This window comes from Amphibalanus amphitrite, unplaced genomic scaffold (genome assembly GCF_019059575.1).
Source record: "Amphibalanus amphitrite isolate SeventyFive unplaced genomic scaffold, NRLGWU_Aamphi_draft 000016F_arrow, whole genome shotgun sequence".
Taxonomy (NCBI): Eukaryota; Metazoa; Arthropoda; class Thecostraca; order Balanomorpha; family Balanidae; genus Amphibalanus; species Amphibalanus amphitrite.
In genome coordinates this window covers 415,969-443,110 of record NW_024881512.1, presented here as the reverse complement: position 1 = coordinate 443,110, position 27,142 = coordinate 415,969, and the positions used below count along the sequence as shown (strand labels likewise).

Sequence of the window (27,142 nt, the reverse complement as noted above, 5' to 3'; positions counted from 1 at the left end):
CGGATGTCATTTCAGACTTAGGTTGGCTCACTGTTCCAAAGCTAGTTGACTATTTTGACATGTGCATGATTCATAAAATTTTATCGCTGGACGTACCAATAGGATTGCGTGAAGCACTGTTGTTTAATCATGAATCAAGCTCTCGAAGAACACGGCAGTCGGATCATATTTCAACCACTCGCCCCCGCAACAACCATGGAAAACGTACATTCATCTATCGTGCATCCAAATTGTATAACACATTCGCCATAGATCATCATGTGAACCACCTTAGCATGACTTCTTTTAAGCGCCACATTCGCAAAATGTTGGCTGATGCATCGTGATTTTTTTTTCGTGACTACATAGTTAGTTTATTTTAAGTGTCCGCGATTTTGTTCTCATGAAGATGTGTGTGTGTGTGTTTTTATAACTTGTTTTTTTTTATACCGTGCGGTGTTACATTGTATGACGAGGGTATTGGAATAGCCCATTTTGTGTGGAAATACCTGATGATGTGAAATAAATAAATAAATAAATAAATATATCCGCTCTGAGACATCAGCCGAGGCAACAACACTGACACCTGTTTTGGCGTTGAAAAGGCACGATCATAGGTAACCGTTCATTCATCGAAGCATTTCCACATTTCACGGTCAGATTATAGTCCATCTCAGCACCCCGGCCTTGTCCGTAGCTCTATGCTATGGCGCAGGAGCGTCCCTGGACCATCCCAGAACGGTCGGTCTACTGCGCCGCGGCGGGCAGGCGAGCCTGTATAGGTGGGCGGCACCTCGGGCCGGCAGACTGGCTCCGCCGCTGCTGCCGCCCGCGGTGGTTCGCTGTGGACCGACCGACCGACCGGCTGACGGGGCGCCGGCAGTACGACAAGGGGCCTCGGAGTGTAGGACGGGTGGAGCTGCCGGAGGGGCGCAGCTGGGCTGAGAGCTGCTGGGGCTACAGGAGCTGCTGGAGCTGCTGGAGCTGGTGAGTGGCTGCGGGAGCTGAACGGGACCTAAGCTGCTTGCTAGGCTCGGGAAGGGAAGTTCGGTAGATAATGCGCTCAGCCGTCAGCGGCCCAACGAGTTTTGTACGAGGCCTGGCGTAGGTATACGAGGCTGCCAAGTATCTCTCGCTGGGTCTTCTCACCTTGCTCTTCTCGATAGATTTAGCAGATAAGTATGGTTGCATTAAAACGCTGTCATTGTTTCAGTGCCTTTCGTTTGTCGTAACTCGTTCTTTCAGGTCCACCAAACCCGCTCAAAGGGGGTACCATCGCCATGTGTTTCAATAAATTGTTCGCCACCGTGTCCGGTCCTAGAGTTCAAGTTTGAGTTATAGTTATTTTATCGTCTTGAAACCATCTTGGTCGAGGTAGTCGTGGGCGTGGCGTCCGGGTCCCGGGATGCCATTGTTCTGTAGGTATATCTCAATCGACGTCGTCAAAGCATTGCAACACGTTTATTTTGCGACTGTTGACGCCGTCTATAGGTATCTGATCGGGACGAGTTCTTTCAAGGGCACCAGCAAGGCCAATGATAGGTAAATCAAATCCGTACCTGTTGACCAAGCCGTCCACGTCGTTATCGTTATAGCAGTCGCATTAGGCTTACTGGTCTCGCCGCTTTTTACGTCATCCGGTCCGAATGCGGTGACCGTTTGTAGCATGGACTCGTGTTTGCTTATTGTGAGACTGATATAGGTATCGCAAAGCACTGTGCGTTTAGAACTAAGTTAGGACGTAGATATGTCCAAATATTTAAAGGACCCTGGCTGGACTGCTACTAAACCTGGCAGATTTTATATCGGTTATCTACCGCTGAGGTCATGTTAGGTCATACAAAGGTCGCCAGGCGTTTTTAACGAGAACTTATCAACTTTTGAAAAAAGACGTGTTAGAAGAATGAAACACAATGAAGGTGTAATGTTCCGCTGCAGGCATTACGAATAAGCTGATATGTATGAAATATAACCCTTCTGTTCAGGGGACAGGGGGTCTAGAAAAGTAGTTTAACGTCAAATTCTAGCTCATTCGATGTGTTTCTAAGAAGAAAACACGATGCCGTAAAGCGATGCAGTACCTACCTACCTACCTACTTACCTAAAAACTTTTTGCCAGAATTTATTTAGGGAAGAACTTTTACATTATTATCGCTACCTATATACACGGCTTCCCAGTTCGCAGATCCCTTAGCAATTATTTTTTCCCTCGAGATCAGTCCAGGCGGATTATTTGAAAAGGGTTCGTTTCAGTTTGTTCGCATGTTAGTTCAATACATAGAGGTAAAATACAAATTAAATTGCCTGTAGAAACTTGTGGCAGCAAAATTATTCGAAGAAGTGGGAATCAGCTGTTGGTTTTCTCTGAGCTTGGAATAGTAAACAAACAACACGTGATTGTCGTGGAGGTGTGTGGACGGGTTACAGCGTTCCTGCATTTCTCGTTGAACTCAGGCTGGCACGGTCCGCCGACATCAAAACAACGGTGCGTCAGCTGATTATTGGTCCTCCGATTCAGGAGAAATTATTAACGCGGGAACGCCAGCGCTAAATAAAAGCGGTAGGATTCACGGCTTCGCATGATCGTGTGCAATGTTTTTTTATCGTATCAAGCGAGGGGTATTGCCGGATTTTTGCAAATAAATATTTTGCTCTAAGTTTCGCTATGCGATCGTGAACACTTCATTTTCATAGATACGATATGAAATAGGATAAACAGGCAATACCATAGGCCAACCCAAGGCTATGTAGGCCAACCTTAGACTTCGCATAGCCATGGACATTGCGAAGGAAGGTACTCGCCGATCGTACCACGATACCACGGGCAAGATTTCAGACTTTTGGGAGTTTTGTGTCGCTGGAATGTATTTTAAGTGCTAAGAAGGAAAATAATTCAATTAAATGATGTCATGGACAAGGGCGGCGCCACCGTGGGGGCAGTGGGGGCAGACTGCCCCCACTGGCAGGAGGCTGTGGGGGCAAGACTATGTTTTTGCCCCCACAAAATTTGGCTGATGTATGAGAACAGAAGACCGGTGCAACATTCATTATAGGCGGTTATAATAGTACGCCTGTTTTTGACGGTCCTCGTATCAAGTGCGTCAGCAGAACGTTCGTTCTCGGACCGTCTGTCGCATATCTCCTACTCCCACTCATTCTCCTACTCATTTTCATTCACCAAAAGGCTGCCCTCGAGCTTGATCTCGAGGAGGTTGAGAAGCAGTTTATCAAAAGTCGGCCAGAGAAGAGATCACCCTCTTTTGGGAACCCTTAGACTGAGACTGAGCTCAGAGAGGTATGACAAAATGTGATGGGTATGTATATCCCGCGGTTATCTGGAATTGTATGTGGGTCGCCCTAATGGAGCTTATTCTCGTACCTATATCAATCGTATGTGAGAGAATCGCACATATATACGTACTACGGGGAAAAGGAGACATAGGTACTGAGTATAGTTTTAAGGAACACACCATTTTACATCTCAACGAACAACATAACGTTTTCACAGGTTTGTGTCTCGCAATCTAGTTTTATAGTTTTATTTCGGCCGGGCCCGTGAGTAATCCTAACCACCGCAGCCCGGGGTAGCCCTCCCCCCTGTTTAACTCGGAAACAAAAATGGTACCAAACGAAAAGTATCTATGAGAAGATTCTAAAGCACCTAAACTTTTTGACCTCAGGTCAGTTTTCAAGGTCAGAATTCAAGGTCAAAGGCAAAAACCGGCATTTATGTAGTGGTCTCAAAGTACGTGTTCCAGAGGACGGCATGGTGCATAAAATCGGCTAAAAGGGATGTTGAACAAAAGAAGAGAATCCGTGGATTCCGATCATGTGCATAACATTCAAATTCAAGGTCACGATCATGCTCAAAATTGACCACAAACTTTGCACTTTTTCTTATATATCTTGTATACTAAATTCCTAGATGATTTGATATGTTTTCAAGCTTAGCGGACCCCTATTTGTGCTTTAGCTTACGATACAAGGCTGCTACAAGGTCAAAGTCACAAGAGAATATCCTTGCTAGAGGCTATTTCACTATTCAAGTCAGGCATAATAATTAAGACATGTTTTGCCATACTGAGGCTCTAAATGAATGCTTACAGCAAAATGGATGCCAGAGGCCCAGAATCGTGACTAGCGGCTACGAAATCATCACAAATGACCTTCCATGTGTAAAAAATCAACCAAATGTCATTCGAGGTCACATGAGGTCAACATAAAACTTTACCTTTTCCAAACAATATATATGTCATTAGACGCGTCTCGACAAGACTAATGCGAAGGTACCACTGCCGTAGCTCCAGGACCATTTTTCAAACTAACACCTCAAACTAACACCGGCCAAATTGCCCCACACCCCCGGCCAAATAACCCTGCTACTTGCTAGTGGGGCAATTTGGCCGCTTTGCAGACCTTTGTAATACGTCACAATTTCAATATAAGTAGTTACTCTATCATGTCAAGTTTACTGTCCAAGAAAGTAAAATGCATGCCACACCTGTCAGCGTTGAGAAAATGCAGAAATATGTTGTCGATTTTTAGTTACCTACATCGTTTCCTAAAAAAGCGGCCAAATTACCCCACTCTCCCCTACAGCAAGTTTCGTCTTTCTATCCCTAAGCGTTCGTGAGGTATCGCAAATATTCGCCAGGGGGAGGCGAAAAACGCCCCCCCTCCGGGCCCGCGAGGGTTAATGGTTAAACTCAATACGCCTATGCATGAAACCTGAAACCAAAATAATTTTGAATGACAACATCTAGGGACAAGGTGCTCATGGATTTTGCAGATCGGCGTTATCAGACAACAGTCGGGTCAGTCTCAAGCTTGCCCCCACTGGCGAAAATTCGTGGCGCCGCCACTGGTCATGGACAATGCACATGCCATTCCAAGCATATATTTGCCTGGCTTCGACAACCAGATAGCCAGGCTTATTTCACGAGCTTCTAAAGAGGTAGTGGATTTAATATCGTTTCTATTACATTTGATTGATAATCCTACATATCAGTAAAGCTGCCACGTAATCATTCTCGGCGAGCGATTACCGGTACATCGTACCAATGCCAATGCAGCGTCGAGCGTCCGATGGTTTACGATAGGAATTATAACAATAGTTTTAAACTAGCGCTTTTTAGAACCATGGACCGAAATGGTAATTCAAAGAACCTCTTCCCCTTTCAACTCACCTGAAAAAGCTGCTTTCGTGTACCACCCAGCAACCGTTTCGTAGATATATCAAAATGATAACTGGAGGCGAAGATTATCCTCGGCCGTGCCCATTTTGGAACCAACCCTGAGAGGCATAACTAGGCGGCGGAACGGGCCGGGCGGCGGGCACCGGGGCACCGTGCCCCCTTTACTTTTGGCATTTTAACATTAGCCCTTTTTTGGTCCCATTCTTTCCGGGCGTTGCACGGAAAGAATGGGACCAAAAGTCGGCAGTGCCCCCCCCCCCCCTTAATTGAAGGTGTTCTGCCGCTACTGCTGAGAGGCCGTGGAAAATCGCTTTTAAAATCAATGCCTATTTTATGATCTACCACGATTCGTGGGGCTGACTAGTACCGACGGGGATCCCACAAACACGACGGTCACATTCATTAAGCATGATGTAGGTACGGCGTAAAGCACCACAACTCACTCCAAAAGCGCAACCTTCTGAGATATCTTATATTTAGTTTCAATGCTGGTAGTGGTCAGTTTCAATGCTGGTACGGGGACCAGCAGTTGCTACTGTACACGAATCCCTTGTCTAGCCGTCTGTCCTGTCCAGTAACAACCGACAACATTGATATCGACAACCGGTCCCTGTACATAATAAAAACATAAAAAACATTGGGACACAAACAACTGGAAACTGTTGGTACTTTCGCGCATAGGCGGCGGAACGGGGAGGGCACCGGGGCACCGTGCCCCCCTTTGATTTTGGCATTTTAACCCGCGCCCTGGTGTGGGTCAGAGCCACCTTCGCCCTGGTGGGGGGGGGCCAAAATGACCCCCCCCGTCTAACTCGAAAACGAAGAGGGCTAGGAAGACGCGGAAAAAAGCAAACGAAAGCCAATAACAAGTACGTTCGAAAGTATTTCGGTCATTTTTTCGCTAAGGTCAATATTGAGGTCGCTAGAGGTCATCATAGGTCAAATTTCAGTGTTTTCGGTGTTGCCGGACATATTCCGCTGTAGCTCGGAAACTAGAAGAGCTAGAGAGCCGCGGAAAAAAGCAATCGATAGCTCTTTTCAAGCTCTTTCGCCAAGGTTCGTCAGATTTGACCTCAGCTCAACGGTTTGGCCTACAGAGGTCATGCAAGGTCAACTTGGCAAATTTCGTTGAAAATGTTTTTAACTATAGCATGCATTCACGAGAAAATAGAGAAACGATTCATGCACCATCGTGCTTGGCTCGTCGAGACGCGTCGAATGATATATAGTTTGACCTCGAAAGGTCATTTTGAAAATTTGACCTCAGGTCAAGGTCATGACCTTACCGAAATAGGTCATGCTGCATATCATTCGATCCGCATTGACGAGACAAACACGATAAACGTCGAACGGAGTCTCTATCTCTATTCAATAACAAGTAAGTGCAGAAAAACCGCTGGTGACCTCTGGTGACCAGGGAGATGACCTAGCGTGACCTCAGCGAGGTCACAAGCAAATGGTTTCACATGGGCTGTGATTTGCTGACCCAAGACACTTCAATAACGAAATATAGGAACAATCACGCCCGATTTAGCTGAAAAACAACTACTTTTCGATTCTCCCATTGACTTATAATGGGGAGCAGCGATGACCTGACCTGACCTTAGGTCACATTTATAAAAAATCCGAGATAGCCATTTTGTAGAGCTGGGTGACATCTTCAAGTACTGTAAATTTTACATCGATCGGATAAAAGCTGTGCCTTTGAGAGAGCTTTGAACTTTTTTAGAGGTGGTGTCAGTTTTGGTGACCTTGTGACCTGACCTGACCTGACCCGAACCCCCAAAAAAAGGACATGATGTAAAAATGTTGAATAAACAGCTATACAAAGTTTCAGGGCGCTAACTCAAGTGGTTTCTGAGTTATCGCTGAAAAACCACAGGGGGGGGGGGCCAAAATGGCCCCCCCCCCACCAGGGCGAAGGTTAACATGGGCTCTATTGGCGTTACATGGAAAGAATGGGATCAAAAGTCGGCAGTGCCTCCCCCCTTCCCCTTAATCGAAGGTGTTCCGCCGCTACTGCTTTCGCGTACGTAATACAACGACGCTGGCAATCAACAAGTTGCAACATACGCCCGAGATAATAAGTTTCAGATAACAACGCCGGCCAAGAGGTGCGCCGTCCGAAGGCTCCAGTTGAGCTGGGCGCAGGTACTAAATAGGGAAATCCTACATTCATCTCGCCGCATTTAAGCGCACCAATCGAAAGACGACAGCGTGACCGCGCTGACAGGCAATCAACCTGGCCACATAAAACTAGCTAGTGCAAGGAAGATGTCTATATAAACCACTGGACCATGCAAAGTGTTCATGTAAATAAAATACGAGCAAAGATGACGCGTTTGAGGGCAGACTGGCCAAACAGTGACGTTACACGCGGATCTCAACACTGCACAACCCATTCATCAAAAAAGATCTCGTGGATCCCTATATACGTCATAACTGGCCCTAGTACGAGGGTATATAGCCATGGACGTAAATGGCCGGCTTAAGGCACAGGATCCCAATTGTCATCCCCATTACGTGGTCCCCAGAAGTCGCCAGGCCGAGAGCCAATGGCAGTTAAGCACATCTTACACGTGCCGACAAACGTGACACAATGAATCCAATAACGAGTCCGCTAATAAGCCTGCCTAATTCTGCATGTAGGCTGCTATTTACCACCACGGCGGAAGGCTAATACGCATCCATACAGCTCAGCATAGGTGTCAATTTCCGCCGGGTTGGGGGTGCTCAAGCTCTTTAAATTCCCCGCCGGCTCGGCTGGCTTGGCTTTGGAGCCCCAACAGACGGTGCGGGTCAAGGTCACCGCTAAGGCAGCGGCGGATTTGCTGCGCCCGGGCAGTGGGCACCCTCAATTCGGTGAAAATCGACACCCATGCAGCTCAACATGACAAAACGCTGCATACAAGCGCACGTCCTCGCATTTAATTGACGCATTTAACTGCGTCACTAACCTCGTACACTGTACAACACTGGTGAGATGACTGTCCGAAGGAAACTGCCGACTTTGGCTGGCAACATTCAGGGTTGGTGACTTATGTACTGAGTTCGGCTGGCTGACAGCGATGTGACTTCAGGACCGGTTGATGAACGGGCCATCCTAGCCCCATACTACAGGAGCCCAGCTGGTCTTGGCGAGCGGCGGCGACTGGACGAGGCTGGACCCCTACTACAGGAGCCCAGCTGGTGCTGACGAGCGGCGGTTACTGGACGAACGGGTCAGCCTGGACCCCTATTGCAGGAGTCCGGCTGGTCTTGGCGAGCGGCGACGACTGGACGAGGCTGGACTCCTACTGCAGGAGTCGAGCTGGTCCTGTCGAGGAAATAGTTCACCTTTAACATGGGATTTTAAACTGAGATAGCAGTCTGATAGAGCAGATTTGTGTATGCCTTATATTTGAACCGTTTGAGATATTCACCTTTTATCAGTGAATATTGGTGCTTAAATTCATGTTCTAGTGCTCATTTACAGCAAGCAGAAACCTCTTCAACACACACAGTGGCCAATCAGCGATGAGAGCACTTAAGGGAGCAGAATCCCTTGCAGCTGATAGGTTGTTCAGCTGTTAGTGTTCACTCTAATCATTAAAATAATGAAATCCCTTTAGAAATGAAGAAGTGTATAATTCCAAGTTAGAATACATTTAAATTTTATTCATCACATTTTTAACACACTTTTTAAATTTTATTTATCAAGTTACTCACAGAAGGTGAACAATTTCTTTTAACACTTTTTTTTAATAAATTTAGTCCGAATGGTTGAATGGGTGGATTTGAGGAATCAGAGCCCGCACTAAGCATAGCTTGTTGTGCTGACCCTGACCCCTCCACCCGATCGCGCAATTCCAGCTGTATGGCAGAATTTTGTCCGAACGTTTAACGTGCCCTCACGACTGGACACGGCCCCCTCCGCTCACTCACGTTACCTGGCTTCTGTGCGGCCCCTGCCACAGACACGCACGCCATTACACGTAGGAGCTAAATGTGGCCGCCCGCACCGGGGCTTGAACCGGGCTCTCACTACCGGCTAAGCGTCGAGTTCCGGCGCTTTAATCCACTCGGCCACGGAGGGGACTACCTTGCTTCAATGGTGACATGGCAATGGGGACTACCTTGCTTCAATGGTGACATGTAGCTCTTGCAGCAGAGAAGGCACAGCATTTGGCTGCAACTTCAAATATTTACTTGTTGCTATCAATTATTCAGTTTTGAAATGCATACAGGTAGGTACAATGAATCTTGGGTTCTCCTGTAAGAATGCCGACCGCAGAAGCAGAAGTTCATCCAAAGCTTGCGCCTGAAAAAGGGCCAGGTTTAATTATCATTATACCATAATCACATTTATGCCTAATTTGTAAGAAATAGGTTTAGGTTAGCAGAAATAGGTAAGGTTTTGACTAGACCCCCTGGGCCCTGGGTCACAACAGGAGATGACCCCCGTGATTGGTGGGACCACCAGGCACCAGCACTGGCACAGTCCGTTCTGACCACCGCACACCTATCAGCCACATTTAAAATGCACTACACTACATCCCCCACCACCTGACCACACCAGACCAAATCTGCACCGCGCTACACAAAATCCGCACTGCACCAAGCTAAATCCATGCCACACCAAAGCCTCACCAGCCCGACAAGCCAGCACAGACGAGATCTTGTCGAAATTGCCATGCTTTGCAGAGTGCATACTGGCCTACCTGAACCTGACCTTACCCAACATATGAGCCTGACTGTCCTTAGCACTGGGAGCTCATTGAGACCAGGCCCCACAAGCCTAGTGGCCTCCTGAAACCTGATTTCCATATGGGGTGAGCTATTTAAGAATGGTGATCGGATGACGGATATCAAACGTGAGACAAGACAGCAATGAGCAGTGGGCGGTTCATGCTACCATTATCATGTTTCCTTACCACAAGTATCAAAGCAAAATCAAAAATAGCTACCTATCGAATTCAAATTTCACTGGAACCTCACCTGCATGGATATTAAGTGAAAGGATCTTGATACATCTGCACGAAAGATACATCTTGATCCACTCATCTCAATCTTGTTTTTCTGCATCCAGGGCATGCAACACTTCTGGTCAAGGCCGTATATAGGATATCGCTTCTGGTATTTTTGGCACCACACTCGACTGCTGAGCTCAAATGCAAATTTGGATTGCAATCACGGTCATAAAATACTGAATATTGAATCGCAATGTATATTCAGTCGATGTACCCCTCGTTCGATGTCTCTCAGACGACGAAGATTGTACGTCGTCCGGCCAATCCCGTTCTAGATCAACGGGGGCTCGGCTGCAATTATGGAATGTGATTGGCCGAATGGCGTAGAATCTTTGTCGTCCGAAAAACATCGAACAAGAGTAATGTCGCTACTGCGCCATTGTTGCATCGAATTCGCCCCATAGAAGCACGTGTTAACTCTCTCCCATAGGGCCCTGGGTAAACTCTCTCCATAGGGTCCTGGGTAAACTCTCCCCTTGTCTATTTTCTTTAAACGGGGATAGTTTGGACAACAAAATATTTTCGACCTCATAAAAAATAAAACCTAATTTTTGATGTACCTCATTGATGCAAAACATCAGAAAAACATTAGAAATTAAGTCAAAGAAACCGATTATTTATAAAAGGACAGCTGACGGCATGCCTCCCGTGTCCCCTGGCTTGAAGCTTCGGCTCCGTGTTACCTTAGTATTCTATGACCGTGGTTGAACTTTGGTTGAAGTCTTTCAAGGAACTGTGTCTGGATTTCTATTCGGGTGATTCGCCATGTGATACTGAGCACACGTGGGTGTACCTCCGTCGTCGTTCGTCGGTTGTTGCCAGGAACTGGCGCGCCTGCGCACCCGAGCCGTTCTCCAACCACGCGTGCATCGCGTGAACAACAATCGCTCCGGCTTCCGCGTTTATGTTTATGCACAGGGTTTCTGGAGGTGTAGTGTCTGTCTTCTGCTAGTCGTTTTTCATTTGATAGGGCTAACTGGGTAGGGTGAGCCTAGGTGAGTCGTTAAAACTGGATTGGGAGGGTCGGTTTATAGAAGTTTTCAGTTGTGTGAAGGATGGGTGGCATTTCCACGCCACCGTTCCCGGCGTTCCCAGGGTCCAGTTTGAGGTCTACTGGCTGTGGTTGCAACTTGCAACCATAGTTATTTAAGCCAATGCTTGCTACAGATATGACAGCTGTGTTATTTTTTTTGTAATTTATGGTTTATTTTTGTCTTAAAAATATAGCTTTACTTTTCTAAAAATATAATTTTTGAATAAATACGCACTTATTGACACTCATCAAAGCTTCTATTCATATTTTCAGTAAATTTTCTATGCATTTGCCCAAATTCTACAGCAATTGATGCAAAGTAAAAAGACCATTTCAATGGTGAACGGATCTTGTGGTGAAGCATAGTTTTGTCACTTATGTGCTACAAATTGACATGCAAAAACTGTTTCCTTTATGTTTCAGTGTGCCTGTTCTTTAACTCCAGTGCTGCTGGTTTAGGGCATCATCTTCATTCTGCATCTCCCCGTCTCGTCGACTGTCTTCCAGCCAGTGTGCCTGTCTAGCTGTCCTAGGTGTGGGAGCGTGCTGCCACCATGCTGCTGAGGGTGCTCCAGGGAAACCATGTGCTGTCCGGCTCCGGCCGGATCGCCCTGCTCTCATGGACCAGGGGCCAGTCCACCAAGCCCATTGAGTATAAACCCATCAAGAAGCTGATGGTTGCAAACAGAGGTGAGGAGAATAGAGACCAGCTGAGAGATGAGTTATAAGGTACTTTTTCACCAACTTGTGGGAGTTTGGGCATCAACAAGCCTTATTTGCCAAACAATGACCAGCCAATTATTTGGACCATGATTCATATTGAATGTCAATCACTTTTTTGCTGAATATTGCATAAAGTGTGTGCTGTTTGTATTTCATGAAACAGGAGCAAACTTCTGTCAGAGCTAGTCCTTGCCTTACAGTGGGCTTCAGAGATAAAAAGATGGCCTCCAGACTCCAGACTCCAGAGTGTTAAAAAGGTTCTTACTACTTTCATTTGTCAGGCTACATCTTTACTACTGAATTTTAACAGAAGACAGAACTACCTTGACTTCCTGAGTGCTGATTCCTTAGATTTGACCCCCCATCCCTACCATTATTGTTTGATGATGGCCGGGTTATAGACACAAAAACCTCTCTGCTCCCCAGGCGAGATCGCGATCCGCGTGATGCGCGCCTGCTCGGAGCTCGGTATCCGCTCTGTTGCCGTCTACTCTGAGCAGGACACGATGCACATGCACCGTCTGAAGGCCGACGAGTCGTACCTCATCAGCAAGGGCCTGCCGCCCGTCGAGGCCTACCTCAACATTCCAGAGATCATCCGGGTGGCCAAGGTGAGCGGAAAGGCGCGCCGGGAGGCATCGGTACGGAGCAGCACTTCTGCATGGGGGAACGGGGTTGAAATGGTTTATTGAGTGGGTGTGAATGAACATTGAACAGCTTAACGAGAAGGTGTGTGATAGATGACTTCTTGGTAAGGGTGTTTCGCTGCTGATCATAGGATTATTGAATGTCCATTGCTCATCGGCTCTTTGTAAGCTGGTCGATCACCACTTGCTTGCACTATTATAGCTAGTCACATGTGGACTGACCCGCCGTGCCCAATGTAATCTTCAGATTCCTCAACCAACCAACTAATCAACCAACCAGCCACCCTGACAACAAACCCTCTTCCACCTCCGTGCAGCACAACGACGTGGACGCGATCCACCCGGGCTACGGGTTCCTCTCGGAGAGAGCCGACTTTGCACAGGCGTGTCAGGACGCCGGTATGAGGTTCGTCGGTCCTTCGCCCGAGGTGGTGCGACGCATGGGAGACAAGGTGGCCGCCCGGCGCGCTGCTATCGAGGCAGGTCAGTCAGAGAAAAATGAGGGGGAGGGGACTGGTCAATGGTGATCACGTAGTGCGGATGATTATCGTAAGTTGACCTGGCACCGTAAACCTGAGACAGCTTACAACGCTTGCAGTTTGCGACGCTCACAGCATGAGACTATGGTGGACAGCAAGTTCGTCAAGCTCATTGTGCATACGACTGAGTAAGGGTTCCCCATTTCTGGTGTGGGTATGTGTCCGTTATTTTCCTTTGTTTGACGTTCCTGACTATGTTGTTCAGTGTTCTCGGTATACCAGATTCATCCATGACTGTTTCTTTCAGTGTCGTTTGTCCCGTGTCCGGTATATTTCCACCGTTCGAAATTCTCCACCCACGTTCCGTTGTCAGTTTTTACATCATCACTCGTCCGCTTACATAACACAGTGGTGACCGCCCTGGCTGCTGCCACGTGCCATGGTTCATGACCTTCACATGACCTTCTCGTGACCCTACCTCTGAGCACCGGGTGACCCCACAGCCGACCAGCCTCTCCGCCGTCTCCGCGGGTCGTTCCGGTCTAATGACCCCCGGCCGGCCGTGGTGCCTCAGTGACTGCTGGCAGTCTGGCACAGGTGTCAGTGTGACCCGAGGGGGCCGTTCTCGGATCGATCAGACCCGTGACACTTAGACGGGTGGCCAGAGGCGGCAGCAGGGGAGTTGGGTGGGAGGGAGCATCAGTGGGTATAGCAGCACGAGAATGTTCGGGGAGGTCAGTGGAACTAGTGAAATTGATTTATCAGCCGAATTTTATCGCGCGTCTGTCAAACCTCGCTCCTCTTTGACTCTCTCACCTTCTACCGTTTCTTCTTTCCCAATCTACTCCTGTTGCTACCCAAATCCCGCCTGGCCGGGAGGCGGACATCTGTTAGCCTTCACCTCTATAACAGACGCCGTCATGGTTTGAGTTGAGCAGACCCCTCCCCTCCCCGGCCAGGAGAGGAACCCTGTGTCAACACGCGGTGAAGGGTGCTGTCACACCTCACAGACTGTGTGCGAACAGTTCAGATCAGAAGGCGTGTGTTTATAACGGACATGGTATTGTTTCATGGCCAAATGAACCGGACTAACTAACGAACCTCAAAGGAATATCGACATCGCACCAATATCACGTTCTCTCTTTTGTATCGTTTGCGCTAGCTCATTAAGAAAATCGTCTTGTGTTGTTTAAATTCATCTCCCCGTGAATGTACCACCGGTCAGTGAAACCCCAGTAGGTTCCCTGCTTACCGTCCCCTGTCTTTTTTTACAGGTGTTCGTGTGGTACCGGGCACCGACAACCCCGTCACCTCGACTGAGGAAGCGGTCCAGTTCTGTCAGAAACATGGCCTGCCCGTCATCTTCAAAGCGGCCTACGGCGGCGGAGGACGCGGCATGCGAGTCGTCAGGAACATGGAGGTAGGCACAAGGACATGTTTTCTTTCGTGTGTTAGGCCTGAAACACTCTTTCCGCAGTCAGGAAATTGCATGCGAGAGCCTATTCAAATACATGGGAGCACGCTCGCATCAATCGCACGCACCTCCCGCACGCGATTGATGCGGGCAGAATTATAATGTATTTGAGTAGACTCTCGCATGCGATTTCCTGAATGCAGAAAGAATCTGTTTCAGCCTTTAAGAGTGAGGATTTAAACACCTTATTGCTCCTCGGATGAGTTTGACCATAGCCCCATAGGTCATGTCCGGTTTCCGGGGCATTTCTTTCCCAATCATTTCGCGGTCGATATAGTGTCAGGTTGTTGCCTCGTCAGTCGTCCAACAGATCAGCGAATCCGTTCTACATTGAGTCAGCCACTCGTAGTAGTAGTCTTTTTGTCGGCTCAGACATATGTATGTATACTTAGCGTGATCTGTTATACCATAATCTACGCCGACCATGGAACATCTCGTGTGGCCACGTGCTCCCAGCATGCTCCTACCAAACACGGAGTGCCGTATCACGTGGTCTCCGCATGTATGTTTTCGTGGCAGCTACCTAAAGTGCCAAAAATTGCATTGAGCGGACGCTCGGTGCTAAAAATGCGGAACGGTGTCCCCAGGAGGCTTGTTCTGTATGAAGTGTCAACACCCAGCTGCCCACGTTGGCTCCATCCATCAAAAATGACAATGTCAGCACTAGGCAAGATTACGTTGCTTATAATCTTTAGGTACTATTCAGGCTACTACGAACAAGCAAAAACGTCTCTATTGCCGTATCGCACAACCAACCGGAAATCGTTCCGCTACCATCAGCGCTCAGTGTTTGTTCGTCGAAACTTTTTGCCGCCGTCTCCGCGCGGCTAGCGCACAAATCCAGAACCCGCGTACTGCTTGTCACTACATGATGGAAAGCAGAACGCTCGAAAACTGCCTGTCATATCGTGTAACAGAACCCGGGCTGAGCTGCCGCCGCGGACTCCACTAACGCTGCGGTAAACAGGTTTCAAACGCCGCCGGCCGGCTACTGCTGGTGAGGTGACGTCAGCGGCGGCTGCGCCGCTGATTGGCTGCGGCGAGGGCGTGTCGCTGACGTCAGTAGAGCGTTAGAAGGTGACCCGGGAAGGGCGCAGGGTTCAAATGGGAGAGCGGGGGCTGTGGCCACTGGCGCCCCCGTCTCTGATGCGAAGTAAGGCCGCCTAGCTATTTCAAATGCAATCCGGGTAGTCTGGATTTAAAACAGCAAGGTATTCAATGCCTGTTGCGCAAATTGTGCTGCACTACATGTTGTGCAAATTCCTGATCATGGCTCCGATCTGCAAGCTCTAACCACGCTGGGAAGTTTCTAACCGATAACCCAACGTCACCGTTCTTACTATCGGGGCCTATCCCGATGACTAAAACTCTAATCCCGCTTTGTTTGTAAATGACCTCCAGCCCAACACACTGGCTGGAGTGCTGCCGATGCATTCAAAACTCGTCAATAATCTGATCTAGCCCGCTCACTCATTCATTGTTAACGCTCGCGGCGCTGTCGCCCAAAATAGCCCATTCACATGCGTCACAGCCTGTTGGCGCGTCTGTCCCCATGTCGTATGACGTCCTTTGGGCCATGCTCACGTCGCTTCTGGCACCAGCTCAGAGCGATACATCGTCAGCTGTATCGCGGTCGGTTGCGACACTGCGACTGTCGTGTTTATACGGCGCGTCTGTCGGTCCTTGTGTACTCCAGGCCGGGGCGAAGTTCACGGCGATGTGTTGCACAATGTAGCCAGTATTGCGCAATTGTCTTAGATCAGCTATACTTACTGGATATTCCGATTTAGGGCACAGTAAACATACACCCATGGGTCCAATGCTAGTGAGAAATATTCGTATTCGTATACGTATCATATCATTTAGGTATGCTTATGCCCCTTCCAGCCGGGGCTTTTGATAATGCGCTGTTTTCGTTTCGAGCTTCTGTTTTGATAATACTTAGTTATATGAAATAAGATGTAATTGAGAGCTCACACTCAGCATATTGTGCGTTGCATTGCGTTTGGTACCACTTGGCGCACGTTGCCTCAGTTTGTTTGGATTTCAAGTAAACATGCTGATGAAATATATCGTCTGGCCTCTCTGCAATGGTCAAGTAGTCTCAAAGGTTACTTTCGCCAACTAATGTTTATATGTTACCAAACCAACCCGCTCGCCTTGGCGATCGTTTATATTCCTCCTGGTTAACCACGCTTGTCTTGCAGCGTTCCATCGGTTTCAACGAATCAACGAATCACACGAATAATACCCTTCTATATAATATCCACTCCCTTTTATCGTCTGATCTCCCCTTTTTCTGCTCTCGCTTATGTCCCGCTCTCTCCCTGACCTCAAGTAATCTTCCTCTGACCTTCTCCCACTCTTTTCAGGATGTGGAGGAGAGTTTCCAGCGGGCCACCTCGGAGGCCAAGGCTGCGTTCGGTGACGGCGCCATGTTCATTGAGCGCTTCATCGAGAACCCCCGCCACATCGAGGTGCAGGTGATGGGCGACAAGAGCGGCAACGTGGTGCACCTGTACGAGCGTGACTGTTCCGTGCAGCGCCGGCACCAGAAGGTGGTCGAGATCGCTCCGGCGCCCAACCTCGACCCGGCGGTCCGCGACCAGATGACTGCCGACGCCGTCAAACTCTGCAAACACGTCGGCTATGAGAACGCCGGCACGGTGGAGTTCCTGCTGGACGACAAGGGCCAGTATTACTTTATCGAGGTGAACGCGCGACTGCAGGTCGAGCACACTGTCACCGAGGAGATCACAGGGTGAGTGAGGGGTGGGGGACGGGGTTATCGAGCGTCAGGGGTATTCATCGCCTTTACCAAAAGTACTCGACTATGAGTACTAATCGACTACTGACACTAGAGTATAAAGTACTTTTGCCAAAAGTACTCCACTTGAGTTCAAAAGTAGGGTAAGGGCGGGTAAGAGTACGCGGGCGATAAGAGTACGCATCAGCTGTTTCGGTTGCTTAGCAACGCGGGTTTGTCGAGTTCATGAAGTGACATGAAGCCGCTAGTGCGTGCTTGTCACCAATGGAACGTGGGCGTTGAGCGGCGACGCTGTTGAGTTTAAGGCGATGAATATTATTTTCGAGCGTTATGATATTATTTTGGTATGGTACAATAATTTTGATACTTGGCAGTTGAGATAAGGTACATTTCCGTGATTGTTGTGGGAAACTTGTGAGGTTATCTGGGGAAATACTGTGCAGTGCAATATTCTGTTTGCGAAGTTTTGCACAACGTTTCGGGGTTGTTTTGTGAGCGAATTGCATGTACGGTAAGAGGACGCACTGTTCAGGAGGGTAAGAGTACGCAGAATTATACATTAAATCGAATATACAGAAATATAAAATTATTAATCTATCGCTCAATGACGTTTGTTTTGTAGGTATATCATCAATGGAGCACTGTGATGCAGATGCGTACCCGAAATTCTTCCAAATACGAGTTATTCTCCCTTTTGATTGTGCATTTTTTTTAGAAACACACGACATGATTATTTCCTGATTTATAGACTTGAAAGATTTATTTTATGCTTTTCTTTTTGGATGCTAGAATTAACTTAAATGCCTTCTGAGTTTGAAGTTAAGCATTTGGACAGTACAAGCTGCATAGGTGTGTGTTCATATGCTTGCGTACTCCACCCGCCTGGCGTGCGTACTCTTACACACCCCATATGGTAAGAGTACGCAACTGCAGCGGTTCAGAAAATGTCAGTTTTAGACCACTTCCATTTACGCTGAAGGATCGTTGCCCCATGGGTTGATGGCTAATTCAATGAAGTTTAATATTCCCTATTTGCGATTTCTTTCTTTCAAATATTAAACAAATGAGAGCAAGAAATCCACTAAGTGCGTACTCTTATACGACTTCACCCTACTCTACTTGTAGTACTCCATACCGTTGTTCGTCATCTTGATGGCGGAAATAATGCGTTAAACATCACAGCCTACTGCAGCTAAACATGCTGCCTTTTCCACTGCCTTGGTCCCGATGACACACCCACTAACATCTGCAACGCCCTCTCCTCCGGCAGCATCGACCTGGTGGCCACCCAGATCCGCGTGGCCGAGGGTCTGACTCTGCAGGAGCTGGACATGACGCAGGACAAGATCGAGCCGGACGGCTGCTCGATTCAGTGCCGGCTGACCACCGAGGACCCGGCGCGGGGATTCCAGCCCGACACCGGGCGCATCGAGGTGTTCCGCAGGTGAGGGATCGACGGACGCACCGCTACGGCACCGGCGTATCGAGCCTGATGGGAGCTTGATGAATAGATGTTTTTTTTTTCTATCTCGTGTTGCTATTAACGTCTATACAGCATGACCTGTAGAAGATTTTTGTCTGTGCCCGACTGCAACTTCGTTAATCGGCTTGGCTTGTCACAATGGGTACCATCAACACAGTCGTAACCTCATGAAAATTCGGTTTCTAATCCGACACTTGCTCTCTAGCGGACAACAGAAACACCTAACTATCCTATACCATCTCATCTCAGTGAGACCGTCGCTCTAACGCCCCCCCCCCCTCTCTCCCTCTGACAGCGGCGAGGGCATGGGTATCCGCCTGGACGGCGCGTCGGCATTCGCCGGTGCCATCATATCGCCCTACTACGACAGCCTGCTGGTGAAGGTGATCGCCACGGCCAGGGACGTTCAGGCGGCCGCCAGCAAGATGAACCGCGCCCTCAGAGAGTTCCGCATCCGAGGAGTCAAGGTGAGGGCGGCGGAGGGGCTTGCTGAGAGTGGGTGGGGATAGATTGGATGGGAGACAGAACTCCTGAACTTCACGTCAGGTCGAGTGCATGGGTACGGGACATGATCAGACCGAAGCAATTGATTTGGGATGGAATCGGGTTTGGGCTAGCTAGAAAGGACGTCTGGTGCCTGACGGAGATCCAAATCTAGAACGCTTAGCGCTGGAAGATTTGGAAGTAGTTTCACTGTTTGTAGCTCTTCTGCTTGTAACAACGCGGCGAGCTGCTGGTTTGGGTAGTGGAAGGTTCGCTCGGGTGATAGGCTCAGGCCTCGGCGCCACACCCCATCACTATTGAGAGACCGCAAGTCGGCCACTGACGCCATTTCTCCTTCCCCGCAGACAAACATTCCGTTCCTGCTGAACGTGCTGGAGAACCAGAAGTTCCTTTCTGGCACCATCGACACCAACTTTATCGACGAGAACCCGCAGCTGTTCCAGTACCAGCCGTCGCAGAACCGGGCGCAGAAGCTGCTCAACTACCTGGGCCAGGTGCTGGTCAATGGTCCGAGCACGCCGCTGGCCACGCCGCTACAGCCGGCCGTGGTGCACGTCCAGCCGCCAGAGGTTGACGGTACGTCCCGCGGGGGGGGGGGGGGGGCTAGTGCTGGGTGTGTGGGCTCCTTCCCGACCGGTGGGGTAGCTGTTAGTTATTTAGTAACCTTTTAGTGAGTAGTTTCGCTTTCGTGACTGCCTGTCCGGGTGTTAACTGTTTCTTACACTGGGTGTGTCTGTCCGGAATGCTTGTTTCCTGTAGATTTTAACCCTAGTCCGAAACACACACACTTAGCAATGTTAGCATAGCTAGGTCGAAGCCTCTATTAAATAATCACCCTTGGTACTTGTTGCGCCTGTCTGTTTCGAAGCAGCCTGTTCTGTCTGCCCTCCTTCAATACGCGATTTGAGCTAACATGCGTTTGGTTTGTCTTGTTGTTTTGACCTTCGTTGACCTCTGCTGACCCTTGACCTTTGCCTGTTATCGGCCGTGCCTGACCGACACCGATGTTGCAGATTCGTCGTCACCCGAAGCCTACTCAAGTAGGTCAAATATTTATCTGTATTCTGGCTGCCTTGACGCGCTTTATGCTTGGCTTACACACGCTCCAGGCCCGAAGGCTGAAACAGTTGACTGATACGTCCATTGCCGTCATTCAAACATGCTTTTTATAAACTCGTTAAATGACATCAAACTGCCCGTAACTTAGCGACCGATTGACGGTACTGATATCCTGAAGTATGTTGTTCATTGCCTGTTGAATGACTCATGACTCACGTCAACTGATTCAGCCTTCGAGACTGTTTTTGCCTGTTCCCTCATTATCCCAGTAATCCTGTTCTCGCCTGCTCGTCTTTTCATTCTCAGCAGCCAGTCCACTAGTTTCGTCGTTGATGCAGAACTGATGTGTTACGCGCCTACCATATGTATTTATTCCTTTCAATCCATCTTCTTATGCACGATGCTTTTCTACAATTATGCCTATATGAGTATAACTGATCTTTTTCCATGTTAGATCCTGTTACACCATTCTGCAATATTGAAACTGGATCGCCTATTTCGCCTCATTCCCTGCCCGCCCCGCGGTCGTACCTAGAGCTGCTCGTGCTGCCGATATATCCGGGATGGTGATGGGACGTTTGTGCTCCGGAGATACGCGTAATGATGGTCATGGCGGTACAGAGCCGATGTAAGTATCGTCACTCTTTGCTATCGCTCCTCTTTCAAAAAGACATTTTACATCTAAGACAAATAGCCTTTAGGACTCTTTAGATCATCCATTCTCGTCATGTTCATTGCCCATACCCCGTTGAACAATCGCTGCAAATAAGAACGCTGCGGTCTTTCATGCTCTTGGTGATGGTCACACGCCTCACATACAGGGTGGCCATAGGGTGTACTGTACGAGTAAATATGGACATATTGCACAACTCGCTGTATATATCTTTGTGCCAACGCCAGTACAGTGGTAATCGTTACAAGATGTTCGAAATTTAATAAACTAACCCTTAGATCATGATTGCGTTGAACCACGATGAAACATACTTGATGTATTAGGCTGGATTTTGTAGGTTTCCTTCTTTATTTTCTTGACGTTTTATTCAAAATATTGGCTCAATATTTACTCGGCTTGGCTTTGGTGGCGTCGTGAGAAACAAAAGCTCACACCTGCAAATGCTCAGAAGCATTGTAGATAGGCACCTGAAAACCAGACAAAAATCCAATCTTGCCCATTCGAGACTCAGGCTCTAGCTTCCCCGCCCCTCACCCCTCGCCCGTGCCCCTTGGCTCTGTATTTGACCTCCCACCTCCCTCTCTGCACGCCACCTCAGTGATCGCGGAGCCGCCGCGCGGCTGGAAGTACATCATCGACACGGAGGGCCCCGAGGGGTTCGCCAAGGCGGTGCGCCAGCACCCGGGTCTTCTGCTGATGGACACCACGTTCAGAGACGCCCACCAGTCGCTGCTGGCCACACGCGTCCGCTCGCATGATCTGCTGAAGGTGGGTGCGGTAGGGAGGTGTGGTGGTGTGGTGGAGAGTCGGGTACAAGTGGTTTTAGAGGCTGTTGGGGAGTGAGTGGGTGGAGAGGGGGTAGGTGAGGACTCGGGGGACTCGGGATGACTTGGGAGAACTTAGGAGGACTTGGGAAGGACTTCAGAGATTTAGGGTGACTTAGGAGGCTGGCGACACAGTTTTCATTCGCTTTTCGGTGAAGCCTGCTCGATATCTGTAGCCGATTCATTGAGTAATTGCGAGTTGTGTGCACCAACTCCATACTCACCCCTACCCTCTGCCGTTTCAGATCTCCCCCTATGTGAGCCACAAGCTGTCCAACCTGTACGCCCTGGAGAACTGGGGCGGCGCCACGTTCGACGTGGCCATGCGCTTCCTGCACGAGTGTCCGTGGCAGCGGCTCTCGGACATGCGCCGCATGGTGCCCAACATTCCCTTCCAGATGCTGCTGCGGGGAGCCAACGGGGTCGGCTACACCAGCTACCCAGACAACGTGGTCAAGGAGTGAGTGAACAACGTATGGATAGTTTGGAGAATAGTTGACTTCTGGTGCATTGGTGTAGGAGATCAAAGCAATAATTTGGTCGTGATGCGACCGTTTTTTTTTTACGTGTCGAACCGGGCTTATCTGCAGCTGTGGTCTCACAGACTAATTGAAGTTGATTTTCGGTGCTATGATATAAAGTGTATGCCTTACGGACGACAGCACCCATGTGTTAGAGGTTACCCGAATACAAACGCTAGATAGATACTTGATTCTCCTTCGTAGTGCCTTTCTATCGTCCGCTCGATCGCTTTCACCAGTTGCTCGATGACCCACTGACCGCCCATCTCCCCCTCAGGTTCTGCAACCTCTCCGTGCAGGCCGGTATGGACATATTCCGTGTGTTCGACTCTCTGAACTACATACCGAACCTACTGCTGGGTGTGGAGGCGGCAGGCACTGCCGGCGGCGTGGTCGAGGCGGCCATCTGCTACTCTGGCGACATTTCGGACCCGAGCCGCACCAAGTACACGCTGCCCTACTACCTGGATATTGCTGAGGAGCTGGTCAAGGCCGGAGCGCACGTGCTCTCCATCAAGGTACGAGGATAGATGGGTGAGCGGAGACCTTCTCAGTTTTCACAGAGAGCTGATAAGAATGATGTTGAACGGACTACACTCACCAGGGCGCCTCATCATCTCTTTAATCTGTCACAATATCAGCGCAATTCACTATCAATAATCGCCATCTCTGACGCCCGGTCCTCCTCCTTTCCTCAATACATGGCTGGCGTGCTGCGGCCTCAGGCAGCGTCTCTTCTGACCTATGACTCCCCTCTCTCTAGGCGGCGTCAACGCTGATCTCTTGACACCCTCCTCCTCTCTTCCTCCCCAGGACATGGCTGGTCTGCTGCGGCCTCAGGCGGCCTCCACACTGATTGCCGCCCTGCGCGCCAAGTACCCGCAGATCCCCATCCACGTGCACACCCACGACACGGCCGGTGCCGGCGTGGCGTCGATGCTGCGCTGCGCAGAGGCCGGCGCCGACGTGGTGGATGTGGCCGTGGACTCGATGTCGGGCATGACGTCCCAGCCGAGCATGGGAGCCGTGGTGGCCAGCCTGCAGCGCACCGAGCTCGATACCGGTGAGTGGCGCGGTGATATGGAGGGTAAGTAGTGTTAGGAACTGAGTTTCAATAACCTTACGCTTGCAGCTCTGTACTTTGCGGTTGCCATGATTTCAGTGACAATTTCTGCTGCTTACATATACTCGGCTGACGCCGAACTTTCTCGCACACATGTCCCGCTAACCCATATCTGACACCCCACCCCCTCCCTTCCTCCACAGGCATCCCCCTCTCCACGGTGAGCGACTACTCGGCCTACTGGGAGCAGACGCGCACCCTGTACGCGCCGTTCGAGTGTACGACCACCATGCGCTCCGGCAACGCTGACGTCTACTTGAACGAGATCCCCGGCGGTCAGTACACGAACCTGCAGTTCCAGGCGTTCTCGCTCGGCCTGGGCGATAAGTTCGAGAAGGTCAAACAGGCGTACCGAGAGGCCAACCAGGTGCTCGGAGATCTCATCAAGGTTAGTGGGGAGTGGGAATTGGAGGGTTGAGGTTTGGACGAATTTGGCAGCGGGATGAATGAACGGATATGTTGTTCGCATTATTCATGATATTCTTCCGGACTTAATCTGCAATCTGCATAGCTCACTTGACGTTCGGCACTTTGTTTCATGAATCGTGTATTGCCGAGTAGTTTGAGTTGACAGATTTCTGGGCATCATATTTCATTCTACCAATTTACACGGAGCCTTATTGAGTTAGTTCTAGTTTGTGGTACATCGGAGCGCTTACTTCACTGCTTGTGATCTGTTCGTTTAGTGGGTTTGAAATAATTTTGTATGCCATGGACCCCTTTCTAATCCTCCCCCCCCCCCCCGCTCCAGGTGACGCCCTCGTCCAAGACGGTGGGCGACCTGGCCCAGTTCATGGTGCAGAACAACCTGAGTGCGCAGGACGTGCTGCTGCGGGCTGACGAGCTGAGCTTCCCCAAGTCTGTGATCGAGTTCCTGCAGGGCCAGCTGGGAGAGCCCTACGGCGGATACCCGGAGCCGCTCCGGAGCAAGGTGAGGGCGGAAGGGGATGGGTGATTGTTGGGGAGGGCAGAGTTGCGATGAATGGACGCATGAAATAAATAATTCCGGGGGGGGGGTACTGTACATTTTTACACTCCCATGTGTACTTAGCAGTTATTCGCAAGTGTCATTTTTTTCTGTCAATTATTTGCAATGTTTTCTGTGACCTTTTTCTGAATTATTCCCCATTTCTCTGGCCCTTTGCTGTTTCTGACTCTCCTTTTGCTTTACTGTATACATGCTGACTGGCTATTACTTTAGGCATGTTGTAGTCATGCAGGCTGAATATTCATACTGACCCAGTTCTGCTGCTTCTTCCGAACACTACTTGACTAAGGTCGCAGCGCCCTTTGACCTCCCCCCCCCCATTTACATCACCAGTTTCTGCCGAGCTCTGACCACTCCCTCCCCTCCTGCGGTCAGGTGCTCGCTCACATGCGCGTGGAGCCGATCGAGGGCCGGCCGGGCGCCAACCTCGAGCCCATGGACTTCGCCGCCGTCAAGAGCTCGCTAGAGGAGCGCTTCAGCAACATCTCCGACTTCGACGTCATGTCGTACGCCATGTACCCAGACGTGGCGTCGCAGTTCTTCCAGTTCCGGGAGAAGTACGGACCGGTGGATAAACTGGACACGCGCATCTTCCTGGTCGGACCGCGCGTCGCCGAGGAGTTCGAGGTGAGGGGGATGGCGGAGGAGGGAGGGTAGGGATCGGTAGGTGGTTGAACGTTTGATTCATTTCCCAACCCGGGAGCGAGGGGATGGGGGATGGGATGGGACTGGGAGTGTAGTGAAGTACCTATACATCAGTAAAACTACGTGGGCAGTTTTATTATTCAGGTGGGCTAGCATATGGCAACTCGCAATAACCCGTGCACACCATCCCAACCTGATCTGACTCTGCGACGGGGCAAGACGCTGACCTATCATGACCAGTACCTGACCTATCCTTGGCCCGATCTCAGGTGACCATCGAGCGTGGAAAGACGCTGCACATCAAGACTCTGGCGATGGCGGCTGACCTGACTCCGAACGGCGAGCGTGAGGTGTTCTTCGAGCTGAACGGCCAGCTGCGCTCAGTGTTTATCAGGGACGAGGAGGCCACCAAGGTGGGTCCCGCGACGGGTAATAGTTAGAAGGGACGATTGTTATCGCGAAATGCGGGCTATGTTATGGATCCTAGTCGTGCCGCGTAAGATTTGTCCTGGCTGATGGGCGTCCCATGAAGGATCACAATGTTCATTGACGTGGTGTGATTTGAGACGATTTATACTTTTACAAACGCTGTTGATGAACTACGGCGTGGTCTGGATGTATTATCTGAGCAACTCAGCCTGTCGCACGGTTTCTCTACCCTCCCCGGCGGCCGGCCCCCACCCGTGCTGCACTGACGTCCCTCCCCCTCGCCCTCAGGGTATGGCGGTGCACCCGAAGGCCGACCCTACCAACAAGCTCTCCGTGGGCTCTCCGATGAACGCCAACGTACTGGACGTTCGTGTCAGCGAGGGCGACAAGGTCACCAAGGGCCAGCCACTGGTGGTGCTGTCGGCCATGAAGATGGAGATGGTGGTCCAGGCGCCGGCCGACGGCACCGTCAAGGCCGTGGAGGTCGGCCAGGGGACAAAGGTGACTGCCGACGACCTGCTCGTCACGCTCGAGTAGAGGAAGGGAAAGTGGGAGAGATGAGTGAAGGAATGAGCTGTTGCTTGATGGAGGAGGGGGGCAAAGAAGGGAAGAGTGGATACTTGAAGCAGAAGAGCGCACAGGTAGAGGACGGCGTAAAGTGATAGATGTTGATGGTTGTTCAGTAAGAGCTGGATTAGAGAACAGATCTGCGCCCCGGAAACGACTTGTGACGTCGGAAGAAAGTTACGTAGCAGTACACGAGCAGGTCGCTCACTCGCTGTTCAGTGGAGTTCCTTCCGTTCCTGGATGATGATGTTGCCAGTAGACGCATGTTAATGTGAACAAGCTGCAGAGTCGTGTGTGATAGTTAACGTACGCAGAAGAATGGGCCAGATGAAAACTGAATTACGTCCGCGTAAGGTGATTTGGGGCTGTTTTTTGTCATGTCACTGGAAGCTTCTCTCGTCCAGTGCACAGTAAGTGAATTTATGGATCTGTTTTGTGATGGTCTGCGTGATTTTGGAACGATATTTCATATTAGAACGAATGACTCATTTTTGTATTTACTGTTTGCCATTGAATTAGTTCCCGTGACAGTGCGTGTGGTTTTGTTACTTTCTTTTCGCGCCGGTGTTGGGATATTCATCATGGAATGCAGTATGTACGGATTTATCTGGCTTAATCGCTTTGCACTGTTATCTCTCTTGCACTGCCCAGCTGATATGCTAGTAGCGTGAGCCGCCGATTGGCTGACCTATTGTTAGATGAACCCGCCGCACCCGCTAATGAGGTGTGAATGAGCCTCTCTGCTGCCAGTCGGTAGACATCGAGCAGGTTCCCCTGGTCAGTAGTGTGTTGAATCGTGCCAGTCCTAACTCGCTTGCCCCCGTCTCTGTCTTGGTCTCTGCCGTCCCGCTGAGCGGTGGCCGAATTACTGACCTAAAAGTGCAATATTCCGAGTCCCTAGCCGACTCCAATGCAATTGAATGTAGGGCAAGAGCGTGCCACAGCCGTGCAGACTCCATGTGTCTGACTCAAGTTGTTGTCTTGGTAGAATAAACTAAGATGTGTGCAAATCATCGTAGT

General features: G+C 49.7%; 1 protein-coding gene and 2 long non-coding RNA genes across 10 annotated transcripts; 1 reads left to right on the top strand and 2 right to left on the bottom strand.

The window, feature by feature from the left end:
• Nucleotides 1–522: 522 nt before the first annotated feature.
• Nucleotides 523–27,132, top strand: LOC122386962 (pyruvate carboxylase, mitochondrial-like). 6 transcript variants are annotated; one of them, XM_043376729.1, is made up of 19 exons: nt 523–966; nt 11,640–11,906; nt 12,366–12,550; nt 12,904–13,069; nt 14,340–14,485; nt 16,912–17,300; nt 18,577–18,750; nt 19,085–19,256; nt 19,638–19,869; nt 20,307–20,333; nt 21,624–21,793; nt 22,095–22,309; nt 22,648–22,888; nt 23,184–23,433; nt 23,637–23,881; nt 24,245–24,424; nt 24,857–25,108; nt 25,396–25,539; nt 25,844–27,132. In XM_043376729.1, exons 2-19 carry the CDS (start codon nt 11,771–11,773, stop codon nt 26,090–26,092), a joined length of 3,573 nt encoding a protein of 1,190 aa, XP_043232664.1. In that variant the 5' UTR covers nt 523–966; nt 11,640–11,770; the 3' UTR covers nt 26,093–27,132. The 6 variants fall into 6 exon arrangements, with proteins under 6 accessions (XP_043232664.1, XP_043232697.1, XP_043232655.1 ...); XM_043376720.1 differs by lacking the exon at nt 523–966 and adding an exon at nt 10,882–10,966; XM_043376740.1 differs by lacking the exon at nt 523–966 and adding an exon at nt 10,959–11,178.
• On the bottom strand, nt 591–2,415 carry LOC122387038. Its single transcript, XR_006257486.1, has 2 exons — nt 2,373–2,415; nt 591–1,395 (listed from the first exon to the last, which is right to left on the bottom strand). It is a non-coding gene; the product is annotated as an uncharacterized LOC122387038 (long non-coding RNA).
• Nucleotides 8,432–10,326, bottom strand: LOC122387023. Of its 3 annotated transcripts, none has more exons than XR_006257477.1 (3): nt 10,152–10,326; nt 9,290–9,474; nt 8,432–8,490 (listed from the first exon to the last, which is right to left on the bottom strand). It is a non-coding gene; the product is annotated as an uncharacterized LOC122387023 (long non-coding RNA). The 3 variants fall into 3 exon arrangements; XR_006257481.1 differs by lacking the exon at nt 10,152–10,326 and adding an exon at nt 9,891–10,001; XR_006257478.1 differs by lacking the exon at nt 10,152–10,326 and adding an exon at nt 9,603–9,626.
• Nucleotides 27,133–27,142: the final 10 nt, after the last annotated feature.